This window comes from Hylobates moloch, unplaced genomic scaffold (assembly GCF_009828535.3).
Source record: "Hylobates moloch isolate HMO894 unplaced genomic scaffold, HMol_V3 SCAFFOLD_5, whole genome shotgun sequence".
Taxonomy (NCBI): domain Eukaryota; kingdom Metazoa; phylum Chordata; class Mammalia; order Primates; family Hylobatidae; genus Hylobates; species Hylobates moloch.
This window is the reverse complement of record NW_026652280.1, coordinates 723,896-744,171: the sequence shown is the minus strand read 5'-3', so window position 1 is coordinate 744,171 and position 20,276 is coordinate 723,896. Positions and strand designations below refer to the sequence as shown.

At 55.1% G+C, this 20,276-nt stretch overlaps 1 protein-coding gene across 4 annotated transcripts in view; it reads left to right on the top strand.

Moving 5' to 3' along the window:
• Nucleotides 1-19,529, top strand: part of NFATC1 (nuclear factor of activated T cells 1) — a 123,389-nt gene extending 103,860 nt beyond the window's left edge. For all 4 annotated transcript variants that reach the window (XM_032152028.2, XM_032152026.1, XM_032152027.2 and 1 more), the window contains exon 10: nucleotides 17,747-19,529. In XM_032152028.2, coding sequence (XP_032007919.1) covers nucleotides 17,747-17,749 — 3 coding nt within the window. In that variant the 3' untranslated portion in view covers nucleotides 17,750-19,529. The remainder of the gene's footprint in view (nucleotides 1-17,746) is intronic.
• The last annotated feature ends 747 nt before the right edge of the window (nucleotides 19,530-20,276 follow it).

The following is a 20,276-nucleotide window of genomic DNA, read 5'->3' as shown; positions in this document are numbered from 1 at the left end:
CGCAGGGAGGCACGGCGAGGCCTGTCTGTCTCTGTTTCTCCATTTGTCTGTCTGTCTCCCTCCTCCTGTCTCTGCCTCTTTGTCTCCCTCCGTCTCTGAATCTCTGTCCCTCTCTCCATCCATCTCTCTCCGTCTGCCTCCCTTCCTCACTCTGTTTCTCTGTCCCTCTCTCCATCTCTCTCTCCATCTCTCTCTCCATCTCCCTCCGTCTGTCTCTGCCTCCCTCCCTTTCTCTGTCCCTCCCTCCCTCCCTCCCTTTCTCTGTCTCCCTCCCTCCCTTTCTCTGTCCCTCCCTCCCTCCCTTTCTCTGTCATGGCTGCCTTCTCTTTTGTCGCCGTGTTCACTGTGATGTCTGGTTCTTGTCAGCTCCTTTGCTGGAGTGGACAGGGTTGTCAGTCTCCACTGCCGTGCCAGGTGTCTGTGCTTCTTGCAGTGTCCTGTATGGAGAAAGCAGAGAATTAGAGCATTGCAGAGACCCACGTGGAAGGAAACGCCCTTGCTGGGCAGTGTGGTGAGCCTCCGCAGAAGTGTGTGGGCTCCGCGGAGAGGGACGTGCTGGCCCCTGTGCAGTGGCGTGGCCCATGTCCTTTCCCCGCCGTCCACTTCCTGTTCCCCTTTTCTGCACCTGTCTCTAGCTGCCTTCAAGGTGGAGCTTTGGCACCCACATATGCAGATGTCCACCGCGCCTGCCGGACGCCAGCTCTCCACCGGCCAGAACTCACCGCCACCCACCCTGGGCTGCCAGCTCAGCCGGGGCCCAGCTGCTCCCCCAGGTCCCCTTTCACTGTAGGAGGAGCTGGGCCTGGGGTGTGGACAGTGGGTGCTGAGGGGGTTGGCCATGCAGAGGGCGTGGGAGGAGAGGAGAGCACTCAGATGCCGGCCTGGTGATGTTTCCTCAGACGCTCCCGCAGTGCCGTGCCGTGGTCCTCACGTGCAATGCTCCCCTGCCTGGGGGGGCACCCCTGCTCTCAGGAGGGTCTCAAAGACACCTGGGTTTCTTTTAAGCAGTTTTGACCACTTTGATTAGGTCAGTGATCTCCATTAGATCTGGACCTGCTAAAGTTACAGAAGGTTCTGGAAGGTGCCAGCACAGTCTGAGCTGAGCACCCATGACACCTGAGCAGGAGGCTGTGACAGTTGTCAGCTCATGGACCAGTGAGGGAACGCGAAGCCGGGGAGGTCTAAGCTCCGATCCCAGCTTCTGCTCCTGCTCGGAAACCCCTCCTCCCACTTTATCTGGGCTGACCTCACCTCGCTGTTTTGGAAATGGGCCAACACTTATCGGAAAGTGTCCTCGGCGCCAGGTACCACACCGAGCTCACAGGCTGCTTCCGTTTAAAGTTAACCACTCTTGGTGCAGCCGTAAAGCCTCATTGATCTTCAGTCCTTGTTAGTTTATTGTGAACAGGCATCTCTAAATAGTTTGTGTCTCCATGGTCAATCTTTTTTCTGAAGACATATTTTAAGGCTTATTCAGAAACCAAATTTAGGAAAACAGAAGAAATTAGTGCTTATTTTTCCAGATAACTCATAGCCCCCCCAACCCCCAAGGAGGAAATTCAGACAGGATAGCGAGCAGGTTCCCGGGCTGTCACTTCAGGGTCGCCTGACGGGAACCATAGCCGTGGGACGGGAACCGCAGCCGTGGGACAGGAACCGCAGCCGTGGGACGGGAACCGCAGGCGTGGGACGGGAACCGTAGCCGTGGTGAAGTTCGCTGGGTCGTGCCCCCGTGCGGAAACTCAGGGATGGGACGGATCCCGCTTTCAAAAGATGACATAGAATGAACAAGTATTTAGGAATTACTTTAGGGCTAAAAACAACCACATATGGGGATCAGATCCCTGAGCCCTCAGAAAATCAGAGTAGGGAGAGGGAGAACAGTTGAAGCAGGAAGTTAAATAATTCACGTTTAAATTACAATTCCAGGTGAAATGAATGCGGCCCTACCTGACGGCACCTGTGGTTGCCACAGGCGTGGTGGAGGGCTCTTGCGTTTGGATTTGAGGGTCTTAAGAGGTCAAAAAACTTTTCGGAGGAACAGGGATGGGCCTGAGTCTCTTTTATTTCAGCGGTGTTTTCTGTTTATGTGGGAAACGCAGTGTCATGAGGTTTGAAACCCTGAGGATGAGATGCATTCCCAGTTGCCAGGCTCGGTTTCCAAGTCTGCAGGGTTTGGGAGCAGTCGGTTGATAGAATTTCTTCTAGAAGACAGCAGGGTGTGGGGCACCCAGGCCCTTCCTGCGGAGGCATCCCTGCCCTCTGTGGCCCTGGGCACAGACCCCGGCATCCCCTCCGCGGGGGCTCCTCCGCCGGGGCACCCTCCACGGGGGCATCTTCTGCCGGGTCTCCTCCGCCGGGGCTCCTCCGCTGGTCTTGCCGCTGCGATGGAGGTGCCCTGTTCCCAGCCAGGCTGGGAGTGGTCGCTGGCGAGGCCTGGCGTAGACCCGCGGCGTCGGTCAGGGTGCTCTGGGCCAGCCCCGCTGATTCGATTTAGATCTAACGAGAGCCCACCAACGGCAATTACAGGAACCTAATGGCCTTCCTGCCGTGCTGCTCCGTGGCACCCAGTTCGCTTTGATGAATTGCTCATTATGTGCAGTGTTGGAATATAGCCTCCACAAGATTAATAATTGGATAATCAATACAGAAATTCAATCTTGGGGTGTTTTTTTTCCACTCCGGGGTCAATATGTCCTGAAGATTACAGGGCCCGACTCTGCCTCCCTCCTCCCCCTTGTTTCCCCGTTGGGAGTTTGGCCAGCACCTCGCCACACGGTGGGTCACCGTGCATTGTCTCCGTATCTCCGTGACTTTTCTGTTCTTTGCAAACAGCAGGTTCTTCCGGGGGTCAGTGCTGCTAACACAGCAGTAACTCCACCGTGGCTTCCATTAAGCCAGGGGAGGGCGGCACAGGTAATGGCTGTGAGGGCACCAGGGCTATGGCACAGTGGCGGCCGTGGAGAGAAGCCTCGCCGTGCCCAGGAGGTACGTAGCCTGGGGCGGCCGTGGAGAGAAGCCTCGCCGTGCCCAGGATGTATGTAGCCTGGGGTGGCCGTGGAGAGAAGCCTCGCCGTGCCCAGGAGGTACGTAGCCTGGGGTGGCCGTGGAGAGAAGCCTCGCCGTGCCCAGGAGGTACGTAGCCTGACCTGTGGAGGGGTGGAGGGCCAGTTCAAGAGGGGCTGTGCCTCCCGCCAGGACACGACTGCGCCCCTGAGCTCCTGAAGCGGGCAGGGCCTGGATTTGCCTCCTGGTGGCGCTCCCCTGGCTGCAGCATGGGGAGCTGCCTGCGTGGGTTCGAGGCTGTCAGTGGAGGGCCGGCCAGTGAGGCACTGAGCTGGCCCGAGGAGAGCTGCTGAAGCTCAGGACGCGCAGTGGAGCTGGGAGATGTGGATGGATTTGCTGCGGGTCCAGGACCCGCCTAGGGAGTTGGCAGGATTCGGGGCTTCTGGGGGAGGCCAGGAGCAGAGGCCACCCGGGGCAGAGGGTGGCATGGGCCCGGGGAGAGCAGGAAGCCATGTGCTGGCTCTCAGGAGCCCAGTGGATGGGACACAGCTGAGATGTCCGCAGCCATCCCAGGATGCGCAGGTGGCGGGAGCAGGCGGGGCACGGGAGCCTGTCCCAGCAATGGCTCCTTGTCTCCGGCCCAAGTGACCCCTGGCATGGAGGAGAGGGAGGCCCGGGAGGAGCAGGCCTCAGGGAGGATGGCTTAAGGAGACAGAAACCCCAGGACGCAGCCTGACCCCAGGACACAACTTGGCCCCAGGACACAGCCTGGCCCCAGGACACAGCCACGCCACAGGCACTGCCCTGGGAGGTAAATAAACGGAAAAGGGTCTGACTGCAGCAAAATCCTGGCGCCACCTGGCACTAGGACCTCTCCTACCACGTGGAATTTAGACTAAGGCTTTCGAGATTTTATGAGAACAGCAGCCACTCCGCCACACCCATACACCACGAACTTTTGCTTTGCCGTGAATTGTTCTAGACAGCCTCCCTAGGAGGAGAAGCGACCCTGGCTAGGAACTGGAGCCGGAGCAGCATCTGTGGCTTCACGAGGTCAGAGCCTTGGCCGTTGTGCAGCTGTGGACTCACACGTGTGGCAGGAGGAGACGCCTGCAGTCGGTGGGCCCCGTGTGTCTCCCCCATGTGTCTCCCCCGTGTGTCTCCCCCGTGTGTCTCCCCCGTGTGTCTCCCCCTCCCCCGTGTGTCTCCCCCGTGTGTCTCCCCCGTGTGTCTCCCCCGTTTGCTGAGCCGCCGTCTGTCCAGTCGGCCGGCCCCGTGTGCCTCCGCCCGTGTGGACAGGCGATCTGTCCATCTGGATGCGGCACCTGTGCCCTCTGCTGCGCTCTGGGCTGTGGCTGCCGTTTGAACAATGGAGCCTGCACACATGAGCCATGTCTCATCCCACTCGAGCTCTCAGCTACTCTATGTGTCAGGGAGGTCCTGAGGGCGCCTTCTCCATGTGCTGCAGGGAGGCGCCCCGACAGCCGCTGAGTCCACTGGAAGAAATAGCCTTCCCGTGTGAACGTGGGGTGCTGCCTGCAGGGGCGTCCTGACCATGGGTCCACACCCCACCCACACCAAATCGCCTTCCGTACCCACCTGGCTCATGTGCCTGTAAGATGGGAGAGGGCCTGGCAGGAATTTTGCCAGAGACGCAGGGAGTTGTATCTGCCATGTTTTTAAAGAGCGCTTTAAAAACGTTATCACTTTCGAACGCTCGGCTCTCAATAAAAAGGAGCACTGCCAGTATTTTAATTCCTCTCTCGATACCCGGAACCACCGCCGGGCTGTGTCAACTCCCCTCGGCGTAGAGCAGCTGATGCCAGCAGGTGGATTCCGGGTTCAGGGCATTGGGACCGCTGCAGAGATGCCGTCCCGGCCCCCACCTGTAGGGTCTGCAGGGAGATGCCCTGCTTCCCGTGGCGGGGGGCAGCTCGGCCTCCGCGGCCAGGGCGTGAGGCTCCCGGCTCAGCACACGGCTTTCTCAGGGACTAGGCTTGAGGACCTTCCCTTTTCTGCTCTTCCACCCGCCTTCCACCCACCTTCCCAGATACCCGCGTCATCCTCCGAGGCTTCTGAGGACTCTGGGCTGTCCCCAAACCTCAAACAAAATGTCACTTTAAAAACTGGCACAAAAGCACCTCTTAAAGATTCAAATGATAATTTGAAAACATTGTGGTGGTGAGGGACACGCGCTTCCCCACTGGCGGGGGCGTGGACGTCGTCTTTCGTGGGCAGCACTAGAGAAGTACTGTTCGAGGCGAGTGTCCCTGAGGCATGGGGGGCTGTTTTCCCTGCGGCTCCTGGTCTCCTCCCTCTGACCCAGGGCTCCCCAGACACTACTAGGGCTGCGTCTGCCGGGGGTGTGTGGCCTGTGTACTGCCGAGCTCCAGGTGACGCCCACGGTGGTCCGTGGACACTCGCCATGAGGGGAAGTGCGTGGCGTGGTGAAGCCTGAGGGTACACTGTGCTGTGTGCGTGCCCACATCCAGGATGGGCCGCTGTGGAGCCCATGGATCCTTCGTCTTGCTGTGTACTGAGCCTCTGTCCCTTCTCGGGGACGTGTCCCCACCTGAGCTGGCCGCTCACTGTGCTTCAGGCTCCTTCTGTGAAGGCCGTGCTGATCTGCACAGTGAGCATGGACATGCGTGGGGCAGAGTGAGCAGAGTGGCAGGTTCCCCCAGGTGCTGCCCAGGTTCAGCTGTGAGCTGGTCCAGGTGTGGTCGCAGGGATTGGCGTTCCCATGTAGTTGTCATTGCTGAGTGTTTAAAAATCAAACCCTCAGCCAGCACAGTGGCTCACACCTGTGAGCCAAGCACTTTGGGAGGCCAAGGCAGGAGGATTGGTGAGCCAGGAGTTGGAGACCACCCTGGGCAACATAGCAAGACCCCATCTCTACAAAAATTTTAGTAATTAGCCAGGTGTGGTGGTGCACACCTGTGGTCCCAGCTACTTGAGAGGCTGACGTGGGAAGATCACATGAGCCCGGGAGTTCCAGACCAGCTTGGGCAGCATGGTGAGATCCCACCTCTACAAAAAATACAAAACTTAGCCAGGTGTGTTGGCGCTCAGGAGCTGCTCCGGAGGCAGACGAGGGAAGATCGCATAAACCTGGGAGATCAAGGCTGCAGTGAGCTATGATCGAACCACTGCACCTCCAGCCGGGGACAGAATGAGACCCTGCCTCAAAAAAACAACCCCAACCTCACTCCCCACCCCCACCACCCCGGCATGCCTCCAAACCAGGTGTCTTTTTTAAATAGCCATTTTCTTACATAGCCACAGTGCAACTTTCACACCTAACAAAATGGCTAATTCGTTGGTAAGAGGAAGATTTAGTTGAAAGTCACATTTTAGGAAGGCAGGTTTGGGGCTGGGTACAGTGGCTCACGCCTATAATCCTAGCACGTTGGGAGGCTGAGGCAAGAGCATCACTTGAGCCCAGGAGTTGGAGACCAGCCTGGGCAACATAGCAAGACCCTGTCTCTATAAAATTTAAAAATTAGCCAGGCGTGGTGGCATGCACCTGTGGTCCCAGCTACTTGAGAGGCTGAAGAGGGAGGATTGCTTGAACCTGGGAGGTAGGGGCTGCAGTGAGCTGAGATCATTCCACTGTACACCAGCCTGGGCAACAGAAAGAGCAAGACCCTGATTCTAAAAATAAAATGCAGACCAGGCACAGTGGCTCACGCCTGTAATCCCAGCACTTTGGGAGGCAACGGCGGGCAGATCACTTGAGCTCAGGAGTTCGACATCGTGGCCAACATGGTGAAACCCCATCTCTACTAAAAATACAAAAATTAGCTGGGTGTGGTGGCAGCTTCCTGTAATCCCAGCTACTCAGGAGGCTGAGGCAGGAGAATTGCTTGAACCTGGGAGGTTGCAGTGAGCGGAGATCATGCCACTGCACTCCAGCGTGAGTGACAGAGCAAGACTCCATCTCAAAAAAAAAAAAAGGCAAGTTTCCCATCCCATCCCACAGGAGTGGTGGTCTCCAGCCACCTCCTTTGGGAGTCCCTGGCCCACAGGATACCTGCAGTGGTTGTGGGCGGGTGGTGGATGGGGGCTCGGTGTGGGGGGGCGGGGCTCGGCTCACACCCCTGCAGCCTGGCCGGGGACCAGGGGCGTGTTGGCTTCTGAGTTGCCAATGGAGCTTTTGACCTCCTGCTGCTACACACTTCACATGGTGACATTTTATCCTGACCCTCTCTGCCACCCTACAAAGAAGGAGGCCGCCTGGTCAGTGCCGGTTCACACCAAGTGCCCGTCTCCCCCTGGAACAGGCGGAGGAGGAATTGTGTGTTTCTGTAGCAGAGGGACAGGAGGAAGCAGAACCTAAGCAGACCCCTCCTCGGGGTCCATTCATTTTATCTTCATTAAAAGGAGCTTTAACATTTTTATTTTTTAAATGCTGTTAATTCTGTTTGAATTGGAATTTCATAATTTGGGGGCATATATTTCCTAGTAGAACAAAGAAAGCTCTGGAAAACCGCGGGTGGTGGTTTAACGATCCCAGTGAGTGACTGGAATGGCAGTTTGGCGCAGATAAGACGGTGGACCAGATCCGTGGAAACACGTGCCCGTGTGCCGTCATGGTGGGGGGCGGAAGGACAGCTTGTCGGAATCTCCCGGGCACGTGGTCCTGTACCCTGAACCCCGGCAGTTTCCACACGGCGTTTGCATTCTGTGCAACATTCAGGCTAAATAAGGAAGCGGGCAGTTAAGGTAGGAAAATTATTCCGTCTTAATGGCTGACGTCCCGAGTGGCGGTCTCGCTCCCCAGCACGGGCTGTGTCCAGATGAGGGTCTTGTTTTATGAAAACCGTGACTTGTCAGGCCGTCCCTCCGTTGTCCCGTCCTCTGCTTCCAAAAATAGGAGGCCCTGTGGCAGTGGCTTACTGCGATGAAAAAGATAAAAATAAGTGAAGGCTGAAATAGGTCCCGGACTTGAGAACTTACCTTTTAATGAAACTTGAGAAGCTGTTATTTTCCACTGCTTTACAAAGCATCTTTGAAAAATGCAGAATCGTAAAGGAGGATTCTAGAGACGCTGTGACCCTGCATTTTCAGAATGTGCTGGCTCCTTGACTGTGGGGTGGCAGAATCGCCCTTGTTCTTGCCCCGTTTCTCAGCCGAGCGCCGGGCGCCTGGCAGTGTCGGGCAGTTTAGGGTGGACCGAGGAGGCCGTGGTGGAGGCTACATGTAGGAGGTTATGGAAAATCCAGATATTTGCTTGTGAAGGAGGAAACATTTAAGGTAGACTTTCTAAGAGGTTGCTTCTTCTCAAAAAATTAGAAAACCCACATGAGAGGCGGCCTCTTCAGTTACCTTGGTGCACACACTGAATCCTCCTCTGCATCAGACACGATATACGTACAGTGGAACAAAAGCGTTTTCTTCTTCGCTTCCTATTTTCTGATCTCTAATTTGTGGCTTTAACCATATTTTTATGTACTTAGCTCATATCTACTGTAATACCTGAAATGAGAGCCATACAAGTCTAAATGTGTATGTCAGATGGAAAAATTGAAAGCTATGTATTCAGCAATTCAATGAAACCATAAAACAGTCAGTAAATACATCTAACATGCCCCTTTGTAATGAATGTCACAGCCATGAAAATCCGTATGTTCATTAAGGTTTTCAACCACCATCAAATGGCTTCTTACTCCAAGAATTATTAGATATCGTCAAAGCTGAGTACAGCAAACGTCACTGGGAGATACCTTAGCAGTTAGTTATTTAAGAATAGGATTTGGCCTGAGATATTTCCGGTTCTATCTGTGTCCTACCCAAATTATTACCCTCTTAGGTTACAAGACTAACTTTAGCTAAAGGTGTATTTTCTGGGAAGGTTAGCAAATACTTTTTATAATTATCTCTTAGTTATAGGAATGGAGGAGAATGTCTTTCCTGTTTTGTTTTGCTCTTTTTAAAAAGTTATTTTGATGACTTGTCCTCTGTGAAGAATATGCACTTTTCTGTCCCTCAGAGGAAAGTGGAGTAAGCCGGGGACAATTGCATTCCTGCTGCAGGTTTAATTACGCTGTGTCCAGTGGGACAGTGGGCCTTAGAAGGGAGCCTGCTGGACGGAAAGGGAGGCGGATGGGGACACAGCGACAGGAAGAGGTGATAGGAACGTGCCCCCGTAGGCCGTGGGTGGCATCATGACGGCCTTTTTTGTTTCCGGTATTGCTTTAGTGTAAAGGAAAATGACAACTCTAAAGAAGGAGCAGTCCTGCAGGACGCTCTGATGTCTGATAATTCTGAGACCTGTGTCCTTGCCAAATTCTCGGGTTTGCTAAGTGGTCATAGATAAATACTCTTAGGCTTTAATATTCATAGCACAATTGGTTGTTGATTGGAACTAACATAACCATTGAAAAAGAGGGAAGATGCTTTTAAATGTGTTTTGTGCAATTAAGTTAGTTGGTACCTATACGAACAAATACGCTTTTTAAAAATTGACACAAAAATCTTTTATGCAAGTTATAGTCTTCATCTGTGCTACTTAAACTTTTTAACTGCAAGGATTAAACAGTGTATTTGGGTTAGCGTGGCTGAACCACATCGTTTATTCTTTAAGCCCAAATCCATTTCCTAAAAACAACTCTAGCGCTGCCTCTCCCGGCTCTTCATTGCACGCAGCCTGAGGGCATCGTTGTCTGTGCTGCACCCTGGTGCTCAGTGGGTCTCTGGCTGGCACGGTCACCACCACTCCCAGATGGGCTCTGCCAGGGACGGGGATGGAGCAGACTGCGTGGGCCTGGCGTGTGGGTGACCAGGTAGAGGCAGCTTAGCTGTGTCTGAGCAGCTTTTCCCATCGCTTTCCCGGTCGACATTCATGGCGGCCGCTGCGTCCAATGACAGGCACAGTCAATTCTTGAGACAGAAAGGGAAGGACAACACTTAATGTCCCCATGAACCCCAGAAACATGAAGGAGGGGCACACGTGCACAGTAGAACGTCTGGAAGCTGAGCGAGGCAATGTAAAGGGCGATGGAGCCCCTGGGCCCAGCCTGTTTCACGCTGCCTGCTTCTGTTCTGATGGGTGGTAACTGAGGGTTCACCAGGAAGTGCCTGGCACCCCCCCCGCCCGCTCATGAAAGAGGCAGATCAGAGCACCCGAGAGGGGTTTCACCACATCGTTCAGCCATATAGAAAACAGACTTGGAAAAATCTCAGATCCCCCAAGGAGCCACCACTCATTGCCCAGGACGTGGCCCACAGCAAGGCTGCTCCTGCCCCTGCTACTCACCGCGGTATGAGGATGGGCTGACCTGACCGCCCAGTCCTGTCTTCAAAATGAGACTAAGGGTAGCTCCCAGCTCCAAGGAGAGCTGTGCCGGGCGCTCTGAAGGGGTGTTAGGACCCCTGGCACCCAGTGTCCCTCAGCGGACGGCCAGTGATTCTGTAACAAGGCAGCCAGTGCCCACGGTGCAGGCAGGAGGCACCTTATCCCCGACTTGGGCTCTGATCCGGGAGGAAGTTGTTTCTCCATGTGAGATGCTGAAGAGTCCGCCGGTTCACAGAGCAGAACGGGGTCTCAGTCAAACCTCTTCCCACAGATTAGCCCCCAGGATGTGTCCTGAGCCCTGTAGGACTGGGCAGAAGGTGAGGATGGGCCCTTCCAGGCCCCCTTTTGCTAAACCTTGTTCTACCAGAGTGTTCAGGTGCAAAGACCTTGCCTCAGAAAGGCCTCAGAGCCACCAGCGGCTGGCAGGCTGCTCACAGATCTCCGAACCGTGGTTTGAACAAGGCAGCAGGAAAGTGGGAGAATTTTAGCCTCAGAAGAGTTGGAAAATCCTTAGGAATTGCTGACTTCCAAGTTGTTTCATTACCATCTGAAAAACTCTTACAAGGCTCGGGCTCTCCTGGAAAACAGGAGATCAGGCTTTTTTTTTTTTTCTTGAGACAGCGTCTTGCTGTGTCACCCAGGCTGGAATGCAGTGGTACCATCTCAGCTCACTGCAGCCTCGACCTCCTGGGCTCAAGCCATCCTCCCACCTCAGCCTCCCAAGTAGCTGGGACCACAGGTGGGCACCACCATGTCTGGCTCATTTTTACATTTGTTTGTAGAGATGGGGGGGGGGGGTCTCACTACATTGCCCAGGCTGGTCTTGAACTTTTGGCCTCGAGTGAACCTTGGCCTCCCAAAGTGCTGGGATCACAGGTGTGAGCCACCATGCCTGGTCTTAGGTCAGTTTTTGAAACAACAGCAAGATTTTTTTTTATGTTGTTTCTGCCATGTTTTAGGAATTGCTTTTCCTCCCAGGGCTTGCATGTTTAAATTTTTACTCTCAGAACGTTGAAGGGACGCGCTGCATTTCAGGATCCTGGGTCTCCGTCCGTGAAGGACTTTCCTTCTGTGGGTCTTTCCTCTTGCAGCTTAAAATGGGATTATTTTCACTTTATTCAGAGGCCCTGTTAGTCACAGCCAAGCACAGACACGCACACTATCGCTCCTTTGCTGGAGTCGGAAGTAGGACAGTTGGTGACAAAGTCCTGGACGGGCGAGATAAGTGGCATTGGCAGAACTCTGTTGTCCAGACGGCAAGGAACCAGCTGCCCCCAGGAAGCAAGGAGAGGATAGGGGGTACACACCAGGAGAGGGGGCGTTTTCACAGAGGATGGAGGGCACACACCAGGAGAGGGGGCGTTTTCACAGAGGATGGAGGGCACACACCAGGAGAGGGGGGCATTTTGACTGTCGGCAGGGGTGCCGCTTGGAAGTCAGATTTAAAACGGAATCAAAACTGGTAGAACGAGGGTCTGCAGTGGGAAACTTGACGGAGCCTATCAGGTGACAGCCTTCTCGAAGCCCCTCTGGGCCCCTCCCGGGAGGGAATCCTTCACTGCGCTGCTGGGAGGTCCGGATGGAATGTCGGAGCTGGAGAGTCGGCAGGCCTCGCGTGGCGTTGCTGCCTCTGCGGATGGCGGCTGTCGGGGCGGGCGAGTCGGCAGGCCTCGCGTGGCGTTGCTGCCTCTGCGGATGCCTCCGAAGGGACTTGGTGTATCTCGGTGTTGATTTCAGAGCAGGGGAGATGCCGACGTGTCCCGGTGGCTCTCACGGCACAGTGGAAGGCGAGCGGCAGCTCCGACATCCTGCTCCGCTGGCGCCTCTGGCCACCTGCTTCCCCCACCCCCACATAAAAAAAGTTTAAGGCACATTTAAGCTAGTACCGGAGAAATGACTGAAAAATAAGTATAGCCAAGCAGCAGAAGACTGTGTGTGTGTGGGGGCGGGGGGGGGGCATCCACTGATGTGTGTGTCTGTGTCGGGGGGCATCCACTGATGTGTGTGTCTGTGTGTGTGTGGGGGGCATCCACTGATGTGTGTGTCTGTGTCGGGGGGCATCCACTGATGTGTGTGTGTCTGTGTGTGTGGGGGGGCATCCACTGATGTGTGTGTCTGTGTGTGTGTGGGGGGCATCCACTGATGTGTGTGTGTCTGTGTGGGGGGCATCCACTGGATGTGTGTGTCTGTGTGTGGGGGGCATCCACTGATGTGTGTGTCTGTGTGGGGGGGCATCCACTGATGTGTGTGTCTGTGTGTGGGGGGGCATCCACTGATGTGTGTGTCTGTGTGGGGGGGGCATCCACTGATGTGTGTGTCTGTGTGTGGGGGGCATCCACTGATGTGTGTGTCTGTGTGGGGGGCATCCACTGATGTGTGTGTGTCTGTGTGTGGGGGGGGCATCCACTGATGTGTGTGTGTGTCTGTGTGGGGGGGGCATCCACTGATGTGTGTGTCTGTGTGCGTGGGGGGGGCATCCACTGATGTGTCTGTGTGGGGGGGGCATCCACTGATGTGTGTGTCTGTGTGTGTGTGGGGGGCATCCACTGATGTGTGTGTCTGTGTGTGTGGGGGGGCATCCACTGATGTGTGTGTGTGGGGGGGGGGGCATCTGCTGATGTGTGTGTTTTGTGTGTAGAGGGGTGCGTCTACTGATGTCTGTGTGTGGGGGGTGGCGCCTGCTGATGTGTGTGTTTTGTGTGTGGTGGGGGGTGTCCACTGATGTTTGTGTCTCTGTGTGTGGGGGGGTATCTGCTGATGTGTTTTGTGTGTGGAGGGGTGCATCCACTGATGTGTGTGTCTGTGGGGGGCATCTGCTGATGTGTGTGTTTTGCTTGTGTTAAAAGGCGCACACCGCAGGTAAGGAAAGTGGCAGTAAACACCCCCGCCCTCAGCCTTCCCTCACCTCAGATACACCAAGTTCCGGGCACTGAGCACCCTGCAGGTGAAACAGGGAGGACCAGAGAGGGAAGGGACAGGGGGCCAGATTTGGAGGAGAGAGGACGGGCTCCTGGGGCCAGGAGCTGGCCGGGCAGGGTGGGAACCCTCCTGTCCCAGGGTCTGAGTCGCCCCACAGGCACCAGCCAGTAGGCCCATTCCGGCCTTCCACGACTTTCCTAGTAAGTACTGAAAGAACAAACACACATCTAACACTGTGGCTTGCCCAGCGGGGCCCCAGGCCGCCATCTGGGAGGATCTGGGGGCAGGCGGCTGTGCAGGGCCCAGCAGAGCCAGCCGAGCTCAGACCCCAGTGAGGGTCAGCCCCGCCCTGTCAGCTCTGGGGTCCCAGGCGGCCATTCCCACTCTCTGAGCCCTCTGTGGTCCCCATGGACAGAATGGGTGACTACAGTGCTTGCCTTTGCCACTCCTGGGGCTGTTGCAAGGAGCAGACAGGCAGGTGCATGGAGGGCCAGGCAGGGCTACGTAACTGCTGGGGAAATGGGTAGTTTGTTCATTCCTTAAAATGTAAGATCCTTAATTGCTTTCAGAAACCAGGCATTCAGAAACCAGGCATTCAGAAATGCAGAAAAATGTTGCTTCTAAGCCAGGCAGCAAGGGGGCAAAATATATCAAACAGCGTTCAGGCCCTGCGAGCTCCATTCTGGCCCTTGTCATTCCCAGCATAGAGAAACGAAACTGCTGCATGAAACTTAAGAGGTGAACTTTGGGTAGCTCACTACAGGGTGAAGTTTAAATGTCAACTTTCTTTCAAAATGATGATCAAAAAGAAGAAACTGGTTATGTGAAGGTACGAATACTTGACTAAGAAAGGCGTCTCGCCTACGGCTTGTTTACGCGCAACTAGTGAGAGCTTGCGTGGCCCCAGCAAGGGCGCAGATAAGATTCACAGGTGAGGCAGTGAAAGCCACGCCTGCCCTTGTACTTGGTAGTTTTTATATTTAAAAATATACTGATTTCCTCCTTCACTCAATTCCAGATGTGTATAGAGAGGTTGGTATGAGTGTGGGTGTGTGTGGATGTGGCCTCGAGGGAGGCTCAGCCTGCAGCCAGGATTCAAAACGCCACACTCGAGTTTTAGGAAAAAACAATAGTTTCCACCTGAGGAGCACTTTAGAGAAAAATCTAATATAAGGGGAAAAAAAAAACCCTCCTTATTAAATTAAATTGTGGTATAACAGCTCACCACATCCTGTTGCGGGGACATCTGACGTTAGGCAAAGTAAGTTTCCTCTTTCAGGTCTCCCACACGCCGTGAGGGTCACATGCTACCTGCAATTCAAAATATGCTAGGAAGGGAAAAAACCCTTTGTGTCTGTGGAAAAGCTGAATAAGAAGATGGAAATTATCAGCAGAGAGAGCTGGTATGGGAAACTGTAGGTGTCATCGGCAGCCATACCCAAGGCAGCCGCCCCCGGAATAGCAAGGGCAGGGCCGGGCAGCTGTGGCTGACCTCATGGGTCAGAAGTGCTCGTGGCGGGAAGGAGTTGGGGGGGCGGTCCTGTCTTTCAGCCCAGCGCCAGCGAGCCACATGGCCTCAGACCGACCCCCAGGATGGGCCCGTTGTCCACCTGTGAAAGGGGAAGCCGTGGCTTTCCTCTCAGGGTTACAGCACAGGCCGTGTCTGCGGGGTGAGTACAGCTCCACACATGGCTCTCGTCCGAGGCGTGGATGGCTGGACGGTGCAGCCTCCTCTGCAGTTCCGTTGCTGTGCCGTCCTCTGCTGAGTGGTGTCAGGGTTGTCCGTCCTGCTCTCTGTCAGCTGCTGCTGTGGGGCAGCGGGAAGGCCCTGGAGGGTGCCTGGGCTGTGTCTGGTCCCGGCCACGCGTCCCTACAGCGTCTGAGACCTTGTGGAACACACTTGACCCGGCGCTGGGACGGGGTCGGCCCACACGCACTGCCAGCCCACAGGAGTGGGGTGCAGGCTGCTGCTGGCTCCTTAGGCCTCGACAGCTCTCTTGAGGCCGGCCCTCCTCCCCTCCCGAGAGCTCAGCAGCCGCAGACGGAGGCAGAGAGAGCAAAGGAGGCTGTGGCGGCCCCCAGCAGGAACCTGGGTGGCCGGGGGACACACCGAGGAACTTTCCGCCCCCCACCGGGCTCTCCCACCGAGGCTCAGGTGCCTGTGGGCAGCAAGGGGAAGCCCCACTGCCATGCGGCTTCCCCTTCACCCTCAGCAGACGCGCCCCCCCTGTGCCCGCGGGGAACCAGACGGCTCTCGGCAGCCATGCAGGCGGCCGGTCCCACGAACACGAGGGAGACCTCAGATGCCGTGCCCACTGTGTCACTGTCACCATCACCCATCATTGTTACCCCTCAGTCCTCCCCACGTCCCATTATTACCCCTCAGTCCTCCCCACGTCCCATCATTATTACCCCAGTCCTCCCCACGTCCCATCATTGTTACCCTTCAGTCCTCCCCACGTCCCATCATTGTTACCCTTCAGTCCTCCCCACGTCCCATCATTATTACCCCTCAGTCCTCCCCACGTCCCACCATTATTACCCCTCAGGCCTCCCTCCTGTCCCCATCACTGTTACCCTTCATGGTCCACTCATGGCTTCATTATTTCTTTGTAGTGTCCCCACCTTTCCCCTGTGTTGGTCATTTAGGCCTCTTTCAACCCCACAATCACTGTTCTGACTGGAGTCCTTTCTTTTGGAGCTCCACTGGCCCGGGGTTGGATGAGGACCTGAGCCCAGCCTCTTCATGCACTGGGCAGCCTCCCTTTCCCCACAGGTGGGGCCTGTTCTGAGCTACCTGAACCCCCACCATGTCTTCCTCCTGGGCAGGTGGCTCCTGCTGCCTCTTTGCAGACGTCTTTTGTAGCAAGGCTGAACCAGCCCAATGGGAAAGGAGTTAACTGGTCTCAAATTCTCAGGTATCCCCATCTCATGCCACGGGTGCCGAGCACAGCAGGGCATAGAGCTCCTGGGGGCCGCTGCACTCAGCAGCACAGTGGGCGGGAGGACAGTGAGGAACCAGCAGCCCAGGGCGTTTGGGTGGGGACTTGCGACCCCCACACAGAACAGAGCCCTCTTTCTCTCCGTGTTGTGCCGAGGCCCCGCGGTGCCGCCCGAGTGTCACGGAAAGTGCCTGTGGTGTAGGAGCTGCTGTGCGCAGTCCGGGACAAGTCAGGTCCTGTGTGCCAGTCCGGGAGCAGCCTGCGAGCACCTGGGCCCTGTCGTTATCCTCATTAGTGTTTGTGAAGAGTCACACAGAGGGGCGGGAGTACGGGCTCCTTCTGGTGCCTTCCGCACTGGGGGCGGAGCCCTCTGCAGAGAGCCTGGCTCTGCGTCCTGTGGCTGAGTGCCAGGTCCCGTCTTGGGCAGGGCCCAGGATCAGCGTGGCTCTGAGCAGGGCCGGCGGGGAGCCCACGTGTGCCTGTGTCTTTACAGAGGCTGAGCTCCCACACAGGACGGAGTCGGGACCCTCCGTGGGCACCGTGTCAGGAGGTGCGGCTGGCAGGGCCGGGCATGTGGGGTACCTTTGCTTGCCCGGGTCCCTGGCCCCGCAGAGCCTTGGGCGAGCCAGCCTCGGGTGTGTGTTTGCAGCCAGGATTCCTCCTGGACCTTAGTGCCAGTGTGTTCCGTTATCAGTTCCCATGACACAATTCCTGGTTCTCCATCTGTGTTTTGTTATTGTTATTCTTAAAAATAGTCAGGGGGTTGTTGAAAGGGAATTTAGGGAAGGGAGTGGGGTGATGAAATGCACACCCACTAATTGCTCCAGGAAGCCGCCCTGAGACAGGCCGGGACCTTTGCAGAAAGACGTGGGGCTTATCTGGGCTCTGGGTGCTCCAGTCCATTGCAGAGGGAAGCCCGGGCAGTTCCGTGACGTCAGCGCACGCCCCACCAGAACCTGGGAGGGAGATGGGACGTGGCGACAGTGCTGGTGGCACATCCCCTATCTCAGCGCCCATCAGGGCGGCCACAGCAGGAGGTGGGTGGAGCGGGGATGCATGCAGTTTACAAGGGCCCTAACGGTGCCGCTCGTTTCCTCTGCATCTGCCAGAAGTCACAGGTGACGGGGAACGTCACTGGCCTGTGGGGGACTTAGGGACAGCGCCATCCAAAGGGAAATAAAAATCAGGAAGAGCCTGAGAGGGAGGCTCAGGCGACGCTGGTGCTGACACCGCAGAAGTGCTGGTGTGGACCTGTGGGTCGCTTGGTTCGTGGAGAGGCAGCCACGGCATCTGCCCAGCATCGCGGCTGACACCTGGCACCTGCACTTTGGCTGTCAGAGACGTCCTGGCACCGTGCTAGGGATGAGGGCGGTCACTCTGGTGACCCCAGCTCACTGCCGAGGCAGCTGGCCACTGGCTCATGACACTCATGGACCAGGGCGGGACCGAGGAGGAAATGCGGGTTCCTGGGGAGATGCCTTGTCACAGGTGTGAGCGTCACTGATGAGGAGCAGGGCTGGGGGCGCTGCTTTGATGTTTATGGTATTTCCCTAATACTTTCTCAATTTTTCTTTTCTTACAGTAAATGAAATAATACGAAATGACCTCTCCAGCACGAGCACCCACTCCTAGTTGCCACATTGGAGCACTCAGTTCAGCGGGGGTATGCTGACTTCAGCAGACAAAGACTTTTGAATAAATAAACTGAACGCACACCTGGTACCACTCAGAACCTCCAACTGACTGAATGCCAGGAGCTGAACATTAATATGTGCAAAGATTGGCCCTCCAACAAGAAGGAAAACAGGGAGGAAGGGAGACCACCGTGTCTCCTGGAGGAGAAGTCATCTCATGACAACAGAAGGGAGGTGGCTGGGCTGAGCACGGGAGACCCACCGTGCAGGGGCCTTTCATGGGAACGGCCCACACGCAGTTTGACCCCACACCCAGCCCTTCTGGCACCCCGGGGTTCAATACTGGAAGTGCCTTATTTAATAGACCATCAGGGCAGCATAGAATTGAGCATTGAATTTGCTACTGTAGGAGTATTTGTAGGAGCAGAAACTGTAAACACATTTCCTTGTGAGGTTTTACCCTTTGTATGGATGAAGAGAACACTGGCAGGCTGCGAGAGGACCCTAATACGAGTCTCCTACGTTTGGAACGTTTCCTGGGCTGTCACGTACAATCCTGCTGCCTCACCCAGTGCATTTTAGAATCTTCCAGGCTGTCATCTCAGCTCTTTTGTAACGCGCTTCCCTCGTCTGTGCGGTTGAAACCGTAGGCTTGCTCATAGTCGCATGCTCGCATATTTGTTTTTAATCTGGCTTCGAACATAGCACAAGTAAGTTGAATAGCACATCGATAGGTCACTGGACAAAAGCAGGAAAGCCTGTTACAGGATACACTGCATTTGCATGTGTGTACATATCTCGGCATCTATTTATGTATAAATAATAACAGAGCCGACGTGTCCTCGCCCGGGAGGGCTTCCCTGTCAGCAATAACCGGCATCCGTTTTGGAACCTGCGTCTGGGGCTCCTGGCGCCGCTCTTGCTGGCGTCCATCGCCGCTTCGGACGGCCGTGCGTTTTCTCGTCTCGCGCATTCGAGGAGGACCCTAGAAAGCCAGGAGCTGTGATTCACAGTAGCTGTAGGTTACCAGACGGCAACATTAGAAAGTGATTGTAAATAACATGCAACATAAGTGTAATATATTTGTTCAGTTATAAGATGATTGTTTCACAGAAGCCTTACCACTCTCTGCTTCCTCTAAGAAAACCAAAAACGCCGCTTTAATGCCCGGCCCTGCGACGTGTGTTTTCAGATGAGTTACTGTTAACAGGTAGGTTCGTGTAGGCTTTGCTGGGCACTTTGTACAATTAATTGCTTATTACGTATGATTACTCGCAGCGATCTATTGTTCCATATAACCAAAAAGCATGGTTTATTCATTAAAACACGGTTGACCTGAACTCGTGCCTTAGGAATTAATGCCCCCTTATGGAACCTGCCTGAATTGCACCTGCGGGTGGAGGCGCCAGCTGTGAAGTCACTGAACAGAACGTCACTGATGGAGAAAGGGCTCCTGCAGAAGGAACGGCCTGTAACGTGCACTCCGGCACGATCGCGTCTCTTGTGTCTCACTCACAGAAACAACCTGAAGGCCATCCCGTCGATCTGCACGTAACCGTGAAGACGTATGGCCGCATCCCACCTGCAGCTGGGTACCCTGCACCCGGCATTGTAGGAGTCACATGCAGCCTTTCTCAGGGGACTGTCATCGAAAAGGAAACGTTTGATGTCTGTGTCAGCTGTCTTTGTAGTTAGGAAATAGACCCAATAAAGCCGTATTTTTTTGCTGGACAGGCGTAGTCTGCGAGTGGTTCATGACACATGTGGAAGATTCCGCTTTGTTCTTGGAGTGTGTTTTCGGTTGCGTGTACTTGGGTCGTCTGTGAAACGAGCCTCGTGTTGGGAAGGCTGTGTAGACGCGGCCATTCGCTGTTGGAAGGGGATCTTGCCAGGAGAGCTGTTCCCTTTCTTCTATGTTTAGGTAAAAACCTGCCGTAGAAATTTGCGAGACGCCGGATAGTTCCCAGGCCCTGTAACTGAAGCAGCTCAGAAATGTTCGTCCGGGTGAGGTGGAGAAGGAATTCCTGCTAGTGCCAAATGTTTCTGCTCAAAGGAATATCCTGGGTGAGGCTTTGGCCACACACTCAGTCACATGCCATTTGACAATCATCTGGCGAGGAAACGTGTGTGGAAACCCGTAGGTTCTCACCATCTCTCCCCGCCTCTTGAAGCTGCTCTTCCCCTTTTCCCCACCAAAGCTCCCTACTTCACATTTGGGTGGGAAAATATTACCTGGCCATGAGTTAAAATATGAAACTTGGAACTTTTACAGTAATTATCGTTCTCATCTTTCAGAAACATTTTTCATTCAGGACTTTATAAAATGCAAGAATTCTGATTTCTTTTGCTCAGAGATGTACAGATTGAGTTAAAGGACTAGGGAAGTCATCACCACCTAAAGCAATTAGTAAGCATCTGTCCCCCGGTTTTCTGCGCTTGACAATATTTGAAGTGAGCCTGAGAACATCATGGAAGGTC